General features: G+C 38.8%; 1 protein-coding gene across 6 annotated transcripts in view; it reads right to left on the reverse strand.

Annotated features, from left to right (window-relative positions):
- The window catches only part of ERO1B (endoplasmic reticulum oxidoreductase 1 beta), an 81,511-nt gene that overhangs the window by 56,937 nt on the left and 9,869 nt on the right, over positions 1 to 14,705 (reverse strand). For all 6 annotated transcript variants that reach the window (XR_003796937.1, XR_003796938.1, XR_003796936.1 and 3 more), the window contains exons 2-3: positions 11,785 to 11,904; positions 4,752 to 4,835 (exon numbers count right to left, since the gene is read on the reverse strand). Coding sequence is in view for 2 of the 6 variants with exons in the window: in XM_029244553.1 (XP_029100386.1) it covers positions 4,752 to 4,835; positions 11,785 to 11,904 (204 nt within the window). In the remaining 4 variants the exon portion in view is untranslated. The remainder of the gene's footprint in view (positions 1 to 4,751; positions 4,836 to 11,784; positions 11,905 to 14,705) is intronic.

A 14,705-nucleotide genomic window follows, 5' to 3' on the forward strand; every position in this document is an offset into this window, starting at 1 on the left:
TTGACATCTGAAATTTACATACTTTTGAGTTAATACTAGAAAGCAAGATTAAGTTCTTTGCCAGACCTGTGGTTGCCAAGGAGAAGGGGGGGTGGGGGAGGGATGGACTGGGAGTTTGGGATTAGCAGATGCAAATGATTATATATAGGATGGATAAACAACAAGGTCCTACTGTACAGCACAGGGAAGTATATTCAATATCCTGTGAAAAAACGAAATGGGGGCTTCCCTGGTGGCGCAGTGGTTGAGAGTCCGCCTGCCAATGCAGGGGACACGGGTTTGTGCCCCGGTCTGGGAAGATCCCACAAACCGCGGAGCGGCTGGGCCCATGAGCCATGGCCACTGAGCCTGCGCGTCCGGAGCCTGTGCTCCACAACGGGAGAGGCCACAGCAGGGAGAGGCCCGCGTACCACAAAAACAAATAGAAAATAAAATAAACAAAATGGAAAAGAATATGAAAAAGTATATATACGTATAACTGAGTCACTTTGCTGTGCAGCAGAAATTAACAACATTGTAGATCAGCCACACGTCAATAAGATTTAAAAAAAAAGTTTCCTTGGCTCATATGATTAACCTAGGGCTTACCAATCTAGGTAATCTAGGGTTTACCAATGTAAGAACTTCACGTAGGTCTTTCTTTTCTGTAAAACCAATAATTAGTTTCAGGCTTAAATAAATCTATGAATTATTACAGCTGGTTTATCAAACACAATCGAGCAAAAATCATATCTGAAAGAGGCAATCCCAGGTTGATCCTCTGATCAACCCAGGGAAATGATTTCCAACATTTGAATCTATGGGCTATCAAATTAATTGCAAATTACCCATTAAAACTTTTTCATGTTTCATAAAGTTTAGTCAAATATTCAGAATAAATATTTTTCTGTCAGGCTGAAGAATGTAAATAATTGATAAGAAATTTCCCCCCAATATCATATAGCTAAAACGTTACTTGCTGCCAATATTTTATCATCTCAGTGTTTTCTAGCACCACTAACAGAAGGTAGAAGAGAGAAAAGTATAAAACTCAAGTCAAATGTAGCAGTTATAGTTATCAGACCCTGAACTTAAAATATGGAATACTTATTAAAATGCCCTCTCATTACTGTTGTCCTCTAACAAGTATACTATGCTAAAACTAAAGTACTAGCAGCTTTTTAAAAGGTTTGATGCTGAATGCAGTAATCTGACTTAAGCAAATCTTAATACAGGCTATTGAGAAATATGGGGATAGGCACCACAGATGATCATCACGAATAACATAAAAATCACAAAAAAGAATTATTAAAAGTAATGATAGGGGACTTTCCTGGCGGTCCAATAGTTAAGAATCTGCCTTGCAATGCAGGGGATGCCGGTTCGATCCCTGGTTGGGGAACTAAGATCCCACATGCTACAGGGCAACTAAGCCTGCGCGCCACAGCTACGCAGCCTGCGCTCTAGAGCCTGCAAGCCACAGTTACTGAGCCTGCATGCCCCAACTAAGACCCGACGCAGCCAAGTAAATAAATATTTTTTAAAAAGTAATGATAAATGTAAAGTTAATAACTAAAATCAAACATGAAATAAACCTAGTTGTTGCCACTAACAATATGAAGCAATCTGCAAATTACAAAATTAAGTGAGCCTCACGATTAAATTAGACTTCAAGTTATAGAATGCAAATTGTAACTCTGTATCATGACAAGTTTGGGTTCAATATGAAACGCCTACTGAATTTTCCCCAGAGAGAGAAATACAAATATCCTCACATTAGTTGAAAGAACCAACATAAAGGGATAGTTTTCATCTCTGGAAGGAAAGGAAAGAGAACGACACTGGGAAGGGAATAGACAGAAATTTTTAAATACTTATGTTAGATTTCTTATGTTGGGGATTTACATGCAAATAAACACCTTCATTTATTCTTATTAGAAATTTAAGACTACAGAGGATAATCCACTGTAGACAATAAATGATTATTTTAACATAAAAACAACTTAGAGGGGCTTCCCTGGTGGTGCAGTAGTTGAGAGTCCGCCTGCCGATGCAGGGGACACGGGTTCGTGCCCCGGTCCGGGAAGATCCCACATGCCGCGGAGCGGATGGGCCCGTGAGCCATGGCCGCTGAGCCTGCGCGTCCAGAGCCTGTGCTCCGCAACGGAAGAGGCCACAACAGTGAGAGGCCCGCGTACCGCAAAAAAAAAAAAAAAACTTAGAAACACATATTGTGCAAAACCAAGTAACTCTCACAACTGAGCGATAAAAAGGCAACTCAATTCAAAAATGGGCAAAGGATTTGAATAGACATTTTTCTGACAAATATATACAAATGGCCAATAAGCACCTGAAAAGATGCTTGATATCAGGGAAATGCAAATCAAAACCAAAATGAGATGCCATTTGTAAGCATGGCTAAAATAAAAGACAAGACAGTGTTAAGTGTTGACAAGTATGTAGAGAAACTGGAACCATGATACATACATTGCTAGAGGCAATGTAAAATTGTACAGCACAATGGTAAGAGTTTGGCAGTTCCTCAAGAGTTAAAGTTACTATATGATCTAGCAATTTCACTCCAAAGTATACTTGAGAATTGAAAACATATGTCCACACAAATATTTGTGCCTGGATATTTATTCATTATTCATAGTAGCCAAAAAGTAGAAACAACCCAAATGTCCATCAACTGATGAATAAACAAGATGAGGTATATACATAAATGGAATATTATTTAGCAATAGAATGAAGTACTGATACATGCTACAACATGGATGGACCTTCAAAACATTATGCGAAGCAAAAGAAGTCAGTCACAAATGACCATATATTGTATGATTTTATTTACATGAAGTGTCCATAATAGGCAAATTCGTAGAGACAGAGAGTGGATTAGTGGTTTCCAGCAGGAGGAGGGAGTAGGAAACAGGGTGACTGCTAATGGGCAGGGGTTTCTTTTTTGGGGTGATGAAAATGCATTACAACTAGATAGTGGTGATGGTTGCACAATTCTGTAATATACTAAAACACTGAATTGTGCACTTTAGAATGAGTGAATTTTATGGTATGTGAAGTATGTCTCAATAAAGCTGTTATAAAAAACATGATGGTAACGATATATATTGACATAAACATAAAATAAATAAAGAAAAAGCTCTCACTTGCAGTAGAATGCCAACTAATAAATGTAGAAGAAATGGAATCAGAAAATCACTATTTGACAACTATCATATAATTAATTCAGGCAAGAATCATCAATGGATGCTAAAACTTATGATGGCAAAAATATGATAAAAAATGAGATATTTTCATAGTTCATAGTCTCAAAAAATTTTCCCACTTTACCATGAAGAAATATGGCAAACACCACCATAACCACATGATCAAGACGACATCACGTGCCTCCTGATATGGCATTGAGAAGGACACATCACTTCTATGGTGTACCTGCCCAAAGTGCATGACCTTAATCTAATAATTAGGAAAGACCAGGAAAACCCCAAATAAGGGGGATTCTACAAAATAACTGGTGTATTTTAAGGAAGGGAGGGAGGAAAAAAGGAAGGAAGGGCGGGAGGGAGTTCATTAAAGTCAAGACAACGAAAGACAAAGAAATACTGAGGGACTCTTCCAGATTAAAAGAAGACTAAAGAGATGTGACATCCAAATGCAAGGCACGATTCTGGATCAGAAGGTTTGTTGCTGCTACTGCTGCTCTGAAAACACCTTATTAAGTCAACTGGCAATGGGTGCTTAAGGTCTACAGAGTAGACTTTGGTATTGCAGAAATGTTAATTTCCTGATTTTGCTAATTATGCTGTGGTTAATAATCTTGTTTCTAAAGAAATACACACTGGAGTATTTAGGGGTAAAAGATCATCATGTTGGTTACATACCTAAATGGTTCAAAAAATAATAATATTAATATATACATATAGAGGGAATAATAAAACAAACTTGATAAACATTAACATTTGGGGAATCTGGATTAAAAAGTATATGGGAATCGTTTGTACTACTCTTTCAACTTTTCTGTATGTCTCAAATTATTTCAAACTAAAAAGTTAAAACATTTTATTCTTAAAGGAAAACGTAAATAATTTTTTTAAAAATTTTCCGTTTAGAAACAATATTGGTTCAGATGTTTTTTTTCCTGTTTTTAAAGGCAAAAAAACTAGACTTACTGGTTAGGTGAGAAAAGCAAAAAGTAAAATGGAAATAACTAATTACAGTTGAAGAGGGATATAATTAATTATGCTAGATGTCAAAAAACAAAGTCTAAAATGTAGCTTTCCCTTACTAACAAGTACAGCCCTTTCCCCCCCCACCCAATGTAACAAGACCAATGGAAGATCTAACTCCAAGCCTTGAATTTCCCAAGTTTTTGCACTCTATTTCCCACTCTAAATTTGTAACTTAAGGTGCAGTAGCATTTTCTTTGCCCATGAAACAAGATGCAGATTCAGTGAAGCATGAAATAAGAGCCAACTGCAGATCCAGTCCTAGAACAGGCCTCCATTTTAGAATCAGACTATGTTTCCACATCCAGTCACCAACACCACTGGATACAAGACTGTCTACAAACCCATTTTGGTGGCAAGTACAGAATAAATCTTCTGTAATCTGGTTAAAAAGAAGAGAGCTGAGACCATATGAACTTGATGACAAGTCCAAATGCTTTGACATTAGCCTAAAATGCATAGTTCGTGCTTATCTAAAAGTCTAAGAGAAAGCATTTCTTCTCTCAATTTTTAAAAATTTGATTTTACCTCTGGACAAGGCTCTACATGACAGTCTTTTATTGAACAATGGCCATCTTCTGCCCAGAAAGGACACGGTCGCTTCAGGTTGACCTTGAGAGAAAGAATGAATGAGCATTAGTCAGTGTGTGTCACAGTCCTGCACTGCTAAGTATCACTGTGCTGGGCTCCAGGGACCCAGTGGTGAAGGAAAAGCATCCTATCCTGAGGCATCTATATAGCTCAGAAGTTAAAATGACTGAAGTTTTTCAGACATCCCAGGTATAATACTTATTTTTTAAAATAAATGACTGCTATTAGTCCTCTGACACTTCAAAAAGGAATAAAGTCCAGGCACACTGCTCATCTGCAGAGCCTGGACAGCATTTCGGGACACTCTAATGTCTCCTAGCCCCTTACCATCACCTCACTGACTGAGTTCTCCCAGGCACCCACTCACTTAACAGATGTGCCCTGAGCACCCACTATGCATCAGGCACTGTGTAAGCTCTAGGGGAAAAAGAGGCAGAAAAAGCGCTTTTCCCCTGCAAGTTACAGTTTCCTGGAGGGAACAGGGATTATATATTTGCATGTTCATTTAATTACAAATTGTTGCAAGTGCTACAAAGGAAAATCAGAGTTCTGTGATGGAAAATAACGGGGCTGGTGGATGCAGGTCTCTGAGGAGGTAGTGTTTTAGCTGGTGGAAGCGTGTATGCGGAAAGGTGACAAGGCGCTGACTTAGTTTAGCTGACTTTTAGTGGGGAAGGCGGAGGGTGACAGGGAATGAGGGTAGAGATAGGCAAGATCATGCAGGACAGTTTACCACGCTACAAACTCTGGATTTTCATATTCTAAACCTAACAGCAAGACGGTAATTCAATAGGACATCCACATGCATTGCCCAAGCCAAAAATAAAAGTTTTATTCCTGTTTCCTCCCTTTTTTATCCCCTGCAAACAATTCATTACTCACTTCTCACCACCTCTTCTGTCACCACCTGCCCCTGCCCTGACTACTGCGAGTCTCCCTACTCCTACCACCATCTATTCTCTACACAGTAGCCATAATCATCTCTTTGAACCAACTCAGAGCATACCAATCCCTGCTCAAAACCATCCCGTGGCTTCCTCTCACCTTTAGAGTAAATCCACAGGCACTCCATCGCCTGGTCCACCTGTCTGACCTATCTCCTCCCAAAGTCCTCCAGACACAATGGCCTTGCTGGAGACACATCACCTCCTTCCTGTCTCAGGGCTTTACGGTGGCTGTTCTCTGTGCCTGTGCTGGTGGCTCCTCCAGGTCTTTTATGGCTCAATCCCCTCACCTCCTCCAGGGCTCTCTCAAATATCACCTCAGCAGAGAGACCTTTCTGACCAGACTCTCTCAAGTAGTGCTCGATACGCACCCCACATGCTGTTTCACATGCTTTTATAGCACTTATCACTACTTGAATATTATTTATTGTCTGCACCCCTGACTGTAAGGATGGGCATTTTGCCTGATTATTTTATCGCAGTGCCTAGCACACATAATAGACACCTCAGTAAATACATGCTAGGTGAAGTAAAGAATAAGCACATTACAAGGAAGAGGCAAAAAGAGGTAGAGACTGGCAACATGAGGAGAGAGTGGTCAACTGTGCCTGCAGGGTCTCAGGAAGGCCTCCTTGGTAGCACGTAAAATGGGTATGACTAGAAGTTTCCTAGAGGAAGAGATTTCTAGGCACAGGGATCCGGATGTCTAAAGGCAAAGAAGCTTAAGATCGCCTGGCACGCTTGGGAATTGCAGGTTCCCCTGAGCTCCTGGCTTGTAAATCCACCTCCTCCCTGGCATCTCCACAGGACACACACAGGCACCTCAAACTTATTATCACCTCCCAAACCGTGCTCTACCCTCTAGTAATTCTTGTCATCTCAGTAAACAGAAACTCCATTATTCTAGTTCTTCAGGCCAAAATCATGGCATCATCCTTGACTCTTCTCTTTGTCACCCCACATACGATACCTCTGAAAATCAGCTCAGTTCAAAATCCAATTCAATGGCTGAGAACCCCTTCCGTGGGCTGGTTCCCTAGTTTCCTGCCCCTTCTGTTGTTCCTCAAATACATGAGGCACACCATGGTCTCAGGGCCTTTGCTCTTGCTGTTCCCTCTGCCTAGAATGTTCTCCAGATATCCACATGGCTTGCTTTCTCATTCCCTTTTAGGTCTTCCTCAAATGCCACCTTCTCGGTTTGCTTAGGTTGCTAAATTTTAGGCTAATTTGTTACGTAGCAATAGATAACTAATACACAGTGTTAAGGAGTGGGTTGTGATAGACGCTGCAACACACTACTCAGGTCACCCTTCAGGAAGGAAAGGCTCAACCCCAGCCCTGGAAACACTGCAGCCAAAGAGAGCCACTTTGCCCAAGGTGGCACCACCCCTTCCTACAATGCCCTTCATTCAATGACTGGCGTAAGGATATAAAGGCCTAGACATCCCCCTGAAGTAGGGACAGCTCTGGGGGGTTATCCCATCTTAAGAACTACCCCCCCAAAGGGTCACCTGAGGTTTCTCTGAGGCTGCATCACAGCTTTACTTCTCCCTTTGCCCAGTCCTGATGTCCTCCCTTCCTTTTCCTTCCCTATGTTGTTGGTTCCAGGAGTTGTCCCTAATTAACCTCTTGGACACTAATCACTGTCTCAGAGTCAGCTTCCCAGGGAACTTAACCTGTGACAACTTGTCTGGCTCCAGAAAAAACTACATGTATTTTTATTGGGTTCACATTAAATTTATATATTAACTTGGGGGAGAATTAACATCTTTATGCTACGAAAGACGTCTGTCCATTTGTTCGAGCCTAGTTTTATGTCTTTCAGGAGTGTTTATGAGCGTTCTTCCTTTAGATTTTGCACATTTCTTGATACATTTATTCCTATATATCTTTTTTTTGCTAATGGAAATGGGGATTTCTTCTCCATTATCTCTTCTAACTTGTTATTGTTTATATTTATGCAGATATTGATTTTTCAATATTAAATTTATAACCTGCTATCTTAATGCATTTTTTATTATTTGTGTTCATTTAATAATTTAGAGTTTTCTAGGTCTACTTTGTCATTTATAAACGGAGATAGCTTTATTTATTCTTTTAAAATTTTTATGCTTCTAGTTGCTTTTTCTTGTTTGACTATACTGGCCAATTTGGTCCAACAGTAAAGGAGATAGTAGGTACCCCCTCCTCATGGTTCCTGACCTAAGGGAGAATTGCTCTAGTGTTTCCCCAGAAGTAAGGTCCTGGCAGTGCTGATGTTAGGGTTGAAATTATCATGTTAAGGAAGTATCCGTCATTCTTACTTGGTCAACGTTTTAAAAAATCAGGAATGTGTACTGAATCTTATTGAAGATCTAAAAGCCTCATCTTTACATTCTCGGAATGAAATCCACTTGGCCATGATATATATATTTTACTTTTGGTAACATGCTCAAAACTTAGGCATCATCTTTGAGTTCACTTTTACCCTCACACCTTACATTCAATCCATCAGAAGAGCTTGCTGTGTTACCTTTCATATATGGCACTAATTCGATCATTTTCACCTTTTCCAACTCTACCAGCCTATTCCAAATCCGTATCATCTTTCAGCTGGACTACTGCAATAGCCTCAGAAGTGCTTTCTCTGTTTCCTGCCTCACACCCATACAGTCTCTTTTGTCCAAATTCCTCCAATAGCTTCTTATCACACTTTGGATCCAAAAGCCTTACTGTGGTTTAAAAAAACCCCAAAAACTACAGGGCCTTATTAAGTCATTGTTTAATTCTCAAATTTTGATTTAAATGCTTAGATGAAAGCATAGGGGTTTTCTTGTTTGTTTGTTTTTGGCCACCCCAAGTGGCTTGTGGGATCTTAGTTCCCCGACCAGGGATCAAACCCAGCCCTTGGCAGGGAGAGCGTGGAGTCCAAACCACTGGACCACCAGGGAATTCTTTTTTTTTTTTTTTTTTTTAATCTGGCCCCTACCTACCTCTCCAACTCTCCCTCTCATTCACTTTCCTCCAGCTATACTGGTCTTCAAACACTCTGCGCCTTTATACCTGCAGTTCAACTCCCCTTCCCTGGAATGTTCTTTCTCCAGATTGTCACGGGTGACTCTTTCACATTAGGTAGGTCTTTGCTCAAATGGCACAGCAGGAATGTCTTCCTTTCCTGACCACCTTCTTTAAAATAGGGCTACCTACCTTCTCCATTCCCATTATCCTCTAACTCCAATTTTATTTTTCTCCATGTAATTTCCTATGATTATAAAGTAAATGCTATTTTATTGTTTCCTTGTTTATTGTCTGTCTCCCTAATCATATAAAAAGTTTCATAAGGTGAGAGGCTTTGTTTTATTCACTACTGTATCCACAGCACCTAGAATACACTCTGCTACAGAGTAATTATTCGATAAATACTTGGCAAATAAAGGAATGTAACGGATAGTAGAAGAGAAAAAATATAAATACAAGCTACAGCAGCCACGTGACCGGTTGATAGAGGTAGACTGTTACTTCTACCTGTATTTCCTTGCTTGCTGAATCACAAGCATGTATGTGTGTTTAAAATTAACCTCTTCCACCACTAACGTACTCCACGTCAAATTTCCTTTTTTTTTTTTTTTTTTTTTTTGAATTCACAGGTTGACAGAACTACAAGAAGAGTAGATAGCACCCACATATCCTAGACTTGAAGATAACTGGATTAACTAGATCATTGCATTACCCTCCTTTGGGAAAGGGTACGAATATATTCCGGTTACATACACAGTAATTTCATTATGTTGGTTGGAACATTTTTTAAATTGCATGTATGACGATGAATTGTATGTTGGCTAGCCAATGACCACATTGTTATTTTTGCCTACTCAACTTCCATTTTTCCTCCTTCTGTAACATCCCCTAATTTCTCTTGGAGAAACAATATGCAAATGCAAATAGGACTATTAACCAAATTGTCCTTTGGTCAAGTGGTGGGGTTATATGACCCTGCCTAGACCAATTTAGACCCTCTCTCCCAGAAATCTGACTCTTGTGTAATATTAAAATATGGGAAAATGGTTAATCTGATCCAAAATTTTGGCAGTATCATAAAGAGAATGGCCATTAGTTCCTGTTATAATTTCTGTCTTTTCTGAAATATGCTTCTTCAGCTTATCTTTCAATTTTGTGAGCTGCTCCACACCTTTTCTTAATAAAACTTCTCTTTCGTTTGTAAGCCAACAAAAGTACCCTACCTTAGGATACCTAAACCATTGTTTACTCTCTGGAAAATGTGGATAATGTTGACCTAACAGGATTTCAGTATAAAGATTCAATGAGATATTCATTCATTTATTCAAATATTTGAGTGCCTACTATTGACCAGATCTATGGGGATACAGAAACAGAAGATATAATCCCAAAAGGTAAGTGTGAAAGAGTGAGGGCCATGACATATTGAGTGGATATGTGATCTGGACGTTCTGTGAAGGGATGGTCTTTGATAGAAGGAACACTTCCTTCTCTGTATTAGACTGAACCATATGAAACTGGCAACATTCAACCATTCTGATCTCTAAAAGCAACAATTTCATATGGTTAAGCCTAGCAGCAGAAAGGAAGCAAGAGAAAGCAGTTACAAATGCAGACAGACTTATAGACATAGGAGTGGGAATCTGAAGAAGCTATTGGAACCTGTGTTGTTTGTATGTAAAATGTCTAGAATGTTAGACAATAGTTTGCTTAGGTATAGATTTCTTTTTGAAGTAAGTTTATGGCAACTGTATTCCTAAAGGATTTTGTATAGAGGAGAAACATTCACTTTTTTGTATATTCTTGGGGCTGATGGGAAAAGGGGATGGGTTCCCAAATCTTTAGGTCTTGACTTTGTTATCTTTCTGCACAACTTACATTATTTGGGAAGTTTTATTTTTTAACCTTCAAAAATATTTAAAGGACTGGGGACTTCCCTGGTGGCACAGTGGTTAAGAATCCACCTGCCAATGCAGGGGACATGGATTTGATCCCTGACCTGGGAAGATCCCACATGCCGAGGAGCAACTAAGCCCATGCGCCACAACTACTGAGCCTGCGCTCTAGAGCCCGTGAGCCACAACTACTGAGCCCGCAAGCCACAACTACTGAGCCCAAGTGCCACAACTAGTGAAGCCCTGCGCCTAGAGTCCATGCTCCGCAGAGAGAAGCCACCGCAATAAGAAGCCTGTGCACCGCAACGAAGAGTAGCCCCTGCTCACAGCAACTAGAGGAAGCCCGCACACAGCAACGAAGACCCAACGCGGCCAAAAATAAACACATAAATAAATGTATTAAATATATTTAAAGGACTAAGATAACCTGTACAGTAACAGGATAAAAAAGGAAATCATGCTTACTTTCTAAGATAAACTAAAAATGAAAATCAAAGAAATTATAAACCCAACCAAATACTGAGAGCAAGAACACAACAGCAGCTTTTAAACCACTGTTCTTTTGAATTTGTGTTATTGCTACTGCCTTTAAACTACCATTGGTTATTCTGAAACGGTCCAGCGTGGACTATTGTTAGACTTAAGAACCAATTCTGCAGTCTTACTATGGATGGTGTTCTGCTTCTATCCTCAGGCTGCTTTGCCACCTGTCACAGTGAGCTACCCAACAAATGCTGCTGTGGAACCGTGTACCACTAACAACGACAGCACACGACAACGCCAACAGCACAACTCAGAGCCTGGGTAGGTGTGTCTAGATAACAGAACCTAAGTTACAAGGGAGACTGATAAAATAAGTCCTGGGCATTTTCAACTTCTTTAGAGGAAGGAGTCTCTGCCTCAAAACCCAAATTGAACAATGAGAAATTCCCCAAACATAAGAAGGGAGTTCAGATTCTTAGGGTTCAAAAAGACTAATAGGTTTTCACTGCAATACTTAATACATTCCAATGATAAAGGATACACACAGGGTGCTGAGTAGAAATGGGTCTCCAAAAAAGTCGCAAGAGTCGCACCTGCAGAGAGCTATATAAAAATCTTTAGTACCAACGGAACCTGAAATTATAACCATACCTTGTAATAACGGAAATAGTCTCGTTCTTGCAGCTTTTTTATTTTGGGGAAGATTTTGAAGGTGTTGAAGTTATCGATGCTATCAACATCACACAAGCAGTCATCCAGGACACCAGTGACCTAGGGGGAAACATGTATATAATTGAAAAGATGTAAACTACTGATGTTTCAATCTTAACAAATCTGTACTATTACATAAAAAGCTAAATTATGCATTCAACTTAGTTAGTATTTGCTGATTAAGATATATAACATTTAAATCAGTCACTTTTTTACAATGGTCAATTAAATAAAAAGCAATAGAAGGATTAGATATACCCATTCTGAAGAACTAAACATTTTGTTCAGCGGTCAAAAAGAAAGCTATTGAATGCTTTCTCCCTTGACTAAACATATATAAAATCCAAATAGTCATTGGAATGCTAAGGCAACTTCTTCCAAGATTAACCTAGAAATCACAGGCTGTAATAATATTGCTGTAGTAACTCTTTCTTTTAGACTGCCATTTATGGAACACTTACGTGACAGGCATGATGCTAAGACCACTACATATGTTAACTCATTTATTCTTTAAATACCCTAAGAAATGGTATTATTATCCTCATTTTACATGTAAGGATATTAAGGCTTAGCAAGGTTAAAATAATTTTTCCAAAGTAGACATGAGACTTAAGTCACAAGTCTATTGCACTTTAAAATCTATGCTTTTATCCACTACTCAAAGTATACATTAATCGAAGAGAAATTGATATTTACAAAGTGAGCTGAGTCTAAAAATTCCATAAAACATTCTTCAGCTAAATTTAAAAACGGGACTCATTAATATGCACAACTTGGATGAATCTTTATGGAATTAAGCTGAGTGAAAAAGCGCCAATCCCAAAAGGTTACATACCATATCATTTCATTCATGTAACATTTTAATAACTTTATTTGATTTTATTTATTTTATTTTTGGCCATGTTGTGTCTTCGTTGCCATGCACGGGCTTCCTCTAGTTGCATTGAGAGAGGGCTACTCTTCGTTGCGGTGCACAGGCTTCTCATTGCGGTGGCTTCTCTCGTTGTGGAGCATGGGCTCTAGGCACGCGGGCTCAGGAGTTGTGGCTCGTGGGCTCTAGAGCGCAGGCTCAGTAGTTGTGGTGCACGGGCTTAATTGCTCCGTGGCATGTGGGATCTTCCCAGACCAGGGCTTGAATAGATGTCCCCTGCATTGGCAGGAAGATTCTTAACCACTGAGCCATCAGGGAAGCCCGATAGAACATTTTTGAAATGACAAAAGTTTAGAAATGGAGAACAGCTTACTGGTTGCCAGCGCTTAGGGACTGGAGAAGGGGATGGGAGCTTGATGGGGGGAGTAAGGTAGGAAGGAGGTAGGTGTGGTTATAAAAGGGCAACAGAAAGGATCCTTGCAGTGATGAAATTTTTCAGTATCTTGACTGGTGGTGGACACACAAACCTATACATGTGATAAAAGAGTACAGAACTAATCCATAGGTACACAAATGAAACAAGTAAAACAGATACACATGATTGTATCAATGTCTATGTCCTATTTATAATATTATACTATATGTTTACAAAATGTTACCATTGGAAAAAACTAGATAAAGGGTAAATGACATTTTTACGTATTATTTCTCACAACTGCATGGAACCTACAATTATCTCAATTAAAATTAAAATTTAAAAAAAATGGGACTCAGCCTGTTAAAGGTTATTCATGTGATCCACAAGAGGAATATACGCAAAGAACGATCAAAAAATGGAAACTTCCCAGTTGTTTCTGTCTCACGCTTTTTCCCTAGGAGTATAAATGTGTCACCAAACTCCCTACAACATAAAGAGTTAGAGCTATATTATCTTGAGATAAAGAAAAAGAATCATTATCAATAATTGTGGCTCAGAAGTTCTACTATGCTTTGCTATCCCACTTAACTAAGATCCTGTCACTAACTCCACCAAATTTCATTCCATTGCTCTGAGCTTACTGCTTACAAAACTTCAAATTCTAGGCCCCTAAATAATAAAAGTGGGGAAAAGAGGAAACAAAATACACACCAAAAATCTTTCTAGGCTTTAAAAATATTTTACCCACTGACTGCTCATTCTTACAAATTCTTCTTAAATTGTTAACTTTTAGTTAGTAAACCACAGTATTTTTAAAAATTTTAATTGCGTAGGGGCTGGAGTAAGGCATACAAAATTACCGTGAACTTATTTCCAACTGTTAAAGGCTACTACTAAGACAAACACTGTATATAACCAAATTTTAAAAAATAGAAATTAGACAGGAAGAAGAAATAAAAGGCACCCAAGTTGGAGAGGAAGAAGTAAAATTTTCACTATTTGTAGATGACATGATATTATACACAGAAAATCCTAAAGAATTTTAGACTAAACACTGTTAGAACTAATAAACAAGTTCCAGGATACAAAATCAATACACAAAAATCATGTGTAGTGCTTCCATACACTAATAACAAACTATCAGAAAGAAATTAAGAAACAATTCATTTACCATTGCAACAAAAAGAATAAAATAACACCTAGGAAAAAATTTAACCAAGAGGTTTAAGACCTAGAAACTATAATTTATTATGGAAAATATTAAAGAAGACACAATAAATGGAAGGCTATTCCATACTCATGGATCAGAAGAATATTGTTAAAATGTCCATAGTACTCAAAGCAGTATAAAGGTTCAATACAATCCCTATCAAAATTCCAACAGCATTTTTCACAGAAATAGAAGAGTCCTAAAAATTTGTGTGGAATCATAAAAGACCCAGAACAGCCAAAGCAATCTTGAGAAAAAACAAAGCTGGAGGAATCATATGCCCCAATTTCAAACTATATTACAAACCTAGAAAAACAAAAACACACAGACCAACAAAACAGAATAAAAAGCCCAGAAAGAAA

The sequence above is a fragment of the Monodon monoceros genome, unplaced genomic scaffold, assembly GCF_005190385.1.
Source record: "Monodon monoceros isolate NGI ecotype Baffin Bay Population unplaced genomic scaffold, NGI_Narwhal_1 Super_Scaffold_4, whole genome shotgun sequence".
Lineage (NCBI taxonomy): Eukaryota > Metazoa > Chordata > Mammalia > Artiodactyla > Monodontidae > Monodon > Monodon monoceros.